The 6,367-nt window shown below is 35.8% G+C and overlaps 1 protein-coding gene across 2 annotated transcripts in view; it reads left to right on the plus strand.

Moving 5' to 3' along the window:
• Nucleotides 1-4,828, plus strand: part of ppp1r8a (protein phosphatase 1, regulatory subunit 8a) — a 54,868-nt gene extending 50,040 nt beyond the window's left edge. For both annotated transcript variants that reach the window (XM_048613030.1, XM_048613029.1), the window contains one exon: nucleotides 1,221-4,828. In XM_048613030.1, the coding sequence (XP_048468987.1) occupies nucleotides 1,221-1,580 (360 nt within the window). In that variant the 3' untranslated portion in view covers nucleotides 1,581-4,828. The remainder of the gene's footprint in view (nucleotides 1-1,220) is intronic.
• Nucleotides 4,829-6,367: the final 1,539 nt, after the last annotated feature.

Raw genomic sequence — 6,367 nt, forward strand, 5'->3', positions numbered from 1 at the left:
AAACGTCAGCTTTCCTGCTCCTCTGATGCTGCTTGGCCTGCTGTGTTCATCCAGCTCTACACCGTGTTATCTCAGAATGTTTGGAAGGTGATAGTCGATGCATAGACAGTCTCTACAGCCACCACCTTCAGCAGTCCGGGATGTAGACTGCAGAGTGCCAGTGACTTATCAATTTTCAATTCCATTGTTTTCTCCAGTACAACCTCCTTTATTAATGTCTTTCATCGCCTCACCCTTCCCAGTCACTTGGATCTCTAATTGTGGGGGATTCCCTGCATCTTCCTTAGTGCAAACAAACACAGCGATCATTTAGCTACTCTGCCATTTCTCCATTCCCAATTCTCCTGACCCATGTACATCTTAGCCAAAAGTTTCCTTTTTATGTACCTTTTCAAAACCTATGTGTTCCATTTTTTTGTTTTTAAGTAACTTGCATTCATATTCTTCCCTCCATTTTCATTTTCTTGTACCTCCTTTGTATTCTTAAATACTTCCCATTCCTCAGATTTATTACTATTTGTGGCAACTCTAAGCTTTTTGTTTTAAAATCTTGTACAATCCTTAACTTCCTTTGTCTGCCAAGGTTGACTGACGTTTTTTTTGAGATTTTGCATCTTCAAGGAATGTGTAGTTGCCAAAAGCCATGTAAGAGTTTTCTGTAAAATATTGTCCATTGCCTGTGTACAGTCATGTGTTTTAATATATTTTCCCAGTCCAGCTCAGCTAACTTGTGCCTAATTCATAATTTCCCTTATTCAAATTTAGCGTCCTTGTTTCAGATTGAGCTACCTCACTTCCAAACAATGTTAGAATTGACCACAGTGTTAGAATTTAACATTGTGTTTATCAGCAGAATATGAGAGACCTTTTTTCAATAAATCTAACTTCTGTCATTTCAGCTGTCTTTTTAATGATTTATTCTGTTGCAACCATTACTACGCTTGTAAAACTAACTGCAGGATTATTTTGGGTAGGAGGCACATACACTGGATAGTGGTTTTTATGTAACAGTTTCTTGACATGCTAAACATTACTGGTACAAGACTGTTTGTTCTTTAAGTAGCAGCCTTTGTGTTATGGCTATTTTAAACACTTTACCGGCGCACGCACGTTATTTTACCTTAAATACTTTCCTCTATTTTGGATAAGAAAACCCTGAGTTGAACACTAAGTATTGTTTCCAAAATGTAATCATTTTATTTTTATGGGAAAAATTTCAGAAAAAGAAGACCGAGAGTCCCAGTTCACTAGGTCTGGAAGATGGAGTTGCTAGGCGTATGCAGAATTTCCCATTCAACGCTAGTTTATATGGTGGCCTCCCCCCAACTAGTGGTGATTCTTCTTCTCAGCTACATGGTAATACAATGGGAACTGCAATGCTAGGAGGACTTCCTATGCCATTCCCAAATCCAGCTCCAGAAGTGGACTTGGCACCAGCAGTTGTACCAGCAACTGTGACTATAAACCCTGTTCCCAACACTGGCGTGTTCAATGCAGAATCCATTAATGAGCCGAAGAAAAAGAAATACGCTAAGGAGGCCTGGCCTGGCAAGAAGCCTACTCCATCGTTGCTTATTTGATCATCTGTTTGTTTTTTCAAAAAAATAAAGTCACCCAGGATTTGAGGACCGAGAGGGGCTTTCTTTTAATTCTGTTAATATGCCTAAAATTTATATGAGCTTTGTACAGATGTTTGTACAGTTGTGTAATAGATTCACAGCCTTTCAACATTTACTGTTACTGCTTTTTACCTGAACCTGTAATTCAGTGTAAATTACGTACAGCATTGCCAGTTGTTGGACTAAAATCTCAAACTATTTTTCTGCCACGTGTGCTTTGTTTCAGTGAGTAGAATTATACATGAGGGGGCTCTACATTTTTATATTGGGCTTTTTAGGTGAGTAAGGAAAGCAGAGCACTGAAGTTACCTGTGCACTGTTAATAATTGAAGCAAGTCATTTATTACTGCTTAGACACACCATGAAACTGTAATTTTCACGCTCCCAGGATTTTGTAAAGGAAAATTGCAGCACTTAGCGTATTACACTTGCACGTGGTAAGTGTAAAAGAAACAAAAAAAAAATTGTGGCAAGTCAAATTACTTTCCCTTTTTTTTTTCATTTACTTCAGAGTTAGTGAATAATCTTTAATTGGTTTCCACAAGTACAGTTTGGCAAGTTTTGATCGTTGCATGACTCGGATATGCAATAAAGCTGGTTGGTTACATTATTTTGTAGCCGCCAATTTTCACAACATCATTTTCCAAATTACTTTGAAGAAAAATCCGTTGTTAAGTCAAGTAATTTTCTTTGAAGCTTTATTTTTTAACTTTACTCTTGTGAAATGAAGCCATTATGAACATATTTGTCTTTATTATGGAAGTTGGGTGCAAAATTAAAACCACTCAAATGTTTAAAGACAAAAGTCCTACAGACACTACCTGCATTGGTGTGTGCTAAAAGGTCTGTCATTACATTCAAACTGCAGCTTTTTAAATACCTTTCGGCTATCGCCAGTGTGCCTTGTTGTGTTGAGGGATGATGAATTAACCTGAGGATAAAGTTCAGTTTTTGGTGTTTTGTGTGTGACTGAGGATGTATTGCTTGTTTTTTTTTTTCCATTGATTTTAAAATCAATTTGTATGAAATACAAAAACAGATCAAATGGTCGGAGGTCTGAAGTACGTAAAAGCTAGCGGTCATTATCTAGGCTGATGTTCTGTGGGGAATGCTATACCATTAAAAGTACAATCGTTATGATGGAATATTAAACCATGTTTTTCTCAAATGTGTATGAAAAACCCCATTTTACTATTCCAAAAAGCATAGGGGAGCTGGTGTTCTGGCAAGCAGTTAACCGGAAACATTATCTGGGCATTTATTTCATGTCGGTTTTTACAGGAGCTTGCAGTCAATTAATTGTTGTTTCCTATGTCTCAAGAGTTCGGAATTGAATAATTAGCTGTAAATGCGTTGGGCCTTTGAAAGATCATCAGCAAAGTTGTATAAGTTCTTAGCAAATTTTTGCATCATTTTAGGGTTGTTCTAATATAAAACTGCAAAGTAGTCAACTTGTGCATTATAATGTCAGCCTTTCTAAAAGATTTAGGGTAAGAAAAGAAATAGATTATTGGATCAAATATTTGGTTCCTTTTTTAAAATAGTAATGTCAATAATTTTGGTATTAACCTTAAAATCTGACCACCTCTATCAGCACGTTAATAACTATAGTTAAAATAAAAATTGCAATAGAACTATAAATGTACAACTTCAAAGCTAGAAATACAAACCAGGTCAGTCAGCATAACTTTATGATAAGGCAGGTTAATGTTTCTAGTGGAACTCTTCCATGCTGCTGATTCTGTGCATTACCAATCCTTTAAGCTTCAGTTTTCCATTATGATTAATCATGTCATGCTCAAACTGTTTGAAATTCGTCTCCATATAGCCCATAAGTCATTTCACCCCAGTTGGTAATGCATTCTAGTGATTTACATCAGGTTACTAAAAAGTCTATCACTAGCCAGCACGGAGTTTGCATCTTGTTTTTCTGAAGAATGAACTTGAGATGTGCCTTGTCGCTGCAGAAGTTTTGAAATACAGACTTCTTGACAAATTGTAGCAAAGACATTGAAACTTGCTGTTTGACACAGGTACAGGATGAGTTGTCCCCCTCAAGTCCAATGTTTATTTTTGGGGACTGTCTTATGGGAACAATCAATTCTACTTGAAATTTCCAGGTAATTTTTTGTTAACATTATATTCCTGCATTTTTGAGACACATTTTTCAAAAAGTGCAGTTACTCAAAGAACTACTTTATCCAAAATATCAATAAATTTGTAAAGGTATGAATTTCTACATTCTGTTGATGTTATATTTTAATACTATTGTTCACACCTACCACCCCCATCCCAGATTACTTGACTTCCTGATGGTTTCCTGGACAATTCACTGGACTTGGTAGAACCTGCTAGAGCACTGCACTGTGCTTGACTTTTCTACAGTTGGCTAAACCAGCTTAAAAATGGACGAGGATAACGTACACTATCTGCAGTTCTTTTACCTGAAATCTCAGCAAAAGCCCATAGCGTACAAGTTAATGAAATTAATAGTGATGTAAAGAAAATTCAACAGCCAAGAGTCAAAAGATTAGAAATAAGCCTCTCTCTTGTAGGAGGCAAAAATATCTGAAAGGCATTGTTTTCCCTGCTTTTTTCACCTGTTCGATCCAGTGCTTGTGATTCATAAAGTATTTAAGGATCAACCCATTATTTTTTGCAAACTCTTAAGTATGAAACACCTATAGCATTAGTTTTGAGATTCTGAATGAGTGAAATAAAATGGTGCAGAATGCACTAGCTAGGGTCAACCTTCATGTTGCCCAAAGGTTGCAAGTCTGGATTAACTGCAGCAAAAATTAGCCAGTGCATTTAGATGTGAATCCTATGAAAGATGATTGAAAGGAAATGAGGATACAAGATAAAACCAAAAGTGCACATTGCTTTAGTATAGTTTTTGTCTGTACTGTTACTCTGCTTGCTTTTTGTATTTTTATGACCAAATCCTATTTTTCGACAAACCTGCAAATACACATGCTACATCACCTTCAATGTTTTCAGTCCTCAAAATCAGTATGGCAGCTTATGTGATCTCAAACACTGTTTTGAGTTTGTGGTTGGTTGTGGATTTTTTTTTTAAAAAAAGTATTATAGGTTCTCCTTTGAAAGTGCAAGCTACAACATGGAATCATTACCTTTTGTTTATCAACAGACTTGTAATTGGTGGAGACTTTAAAGTTCTGAAAATAAATGTCATGTTTTATGTAAAATTGCAATTTGTTTTCTCTTTCAGACCTGACATGCTGAGTTGCAAATATGTATGTTGTTTTCGCTAAAAGATATAAACAATGAGGAAAATAAAACTCAACTCAAAATATGACTACCTTCCAATTCCTAAGCAAAAAGGGGCCTATAAATGACTTTCATTAATTTGATTTAATTATCTATAAAAGAAATTGAGACTAGACAAGAATTTGCTTGTGGAATACATCACATGCTTGGCTTAACTACTCAGCTTGACCGAATTATATGCCTTTTTCCAATGTAAACAAGCATTTGGGATTTACATAATATTGAATAAAACTGAACACTTTAGTTTGGGTCCAACTTACTTGCATATTACCATTTGGTGACCTGCCCTATAATTCCAGGTTTGAGATCTATTTCTAGCACTGCTTTTTTTTCCTTTCACTGCCATGGTAACATCAGACATTATTTCTAAGGGATCATGATCCATTTCTAAAAAAACTGATTAATTGCACAGCTTTTTAAGGAAAAAGAACATGTAGCACTGGGTAGTTTGTGATATGAGATTTCATTTAGCAATTCATTAACATTTGTTCTTTGCATAATTCTACATTTTATTCTGTGCTTGGTTACCATTCTAAGACATGAAATCAAGGGCTTTGAGTTATTATGTGCTTGCTGTTATGGGTTACATTTCATTTGAAAACTCTCGATGTACAATGGTATTTTTTAAGAATGGTGGCTAAAATCTTAAGTGGGGGGGGGGGGAGAAGTCAGCTGATGCAAAAAGTGCAGTGAGTCACAGACATTTTAAATACTATCATCTGATTGTTCCCTCAAGTGTTCAGCTACAAGTATATTTCAATTGTCCTATTGTATGACCACAGTTATTTCTGTTCCAACCTCATGAATAAATTTCAGAACTGGGATATGGTGCAGATGGAACAGTTATTCTTGAAACTGTCTATACTGGAAAACCCACCCAGAGTATTTACAGCTATGACAACATCAATTATGGTATTGTGTTCCCAATGCCAATTTCACAAAACTAGTTTTAATAATGAAATGTTTTAATAATGAAATATTTTAATTTGAAACTTGATTTAAGGGTCATAACTGCAGTGTACTCTGCATTCAGTTTTTTTTCCATTTAAATAATCTAAGAATTCAGTTCTTTTTAACCAAATCTTGGTTTCTTTGTTAGAATTCAACATGTTATATTTATCAAGTAGTCTGCAAGTTTTTCGGATAAAATGATTGTAGAACTTGAGAGTTGTGAACACAGCCCAGTCCATCATGCAAACCAGCCTTCCTTCCATTCGTTCCATCTACAATTCCTGCTGCCTTGGGAAAGCAGCCAACGTAATCAAAGATCCCTCCCACCCCAGTTAGAACCTCTTCCATTGGGCAGAAGATACAAAATTTTGAAAGTATGTACCAGTAAATTCAAGAACAGCTTCTTCCCTGCTGTTATGAGTCTTCTGAACGGGCCTCATATATTAAAGTTGATCTTTCTCTGTAGCTGTAAGACCATAATTCTGCATTCTGTTGTATTACCCTGA

The sequence above is a fragment of the Rhincodon typus genome, chromosome 27 (assembly GCF_021869965.1).
Source record: "Rhincodon typus isolate 14 chromosome 27, sRhiTyp1.1, whole genome shotgun sequence".
Lineage (NCBI taxonomy): Eukaryota > Metazoa > Chordata > Chondrichthyes > Orectolobiformes > Rhincodontidae > Rhincodon > Rhincodon typus.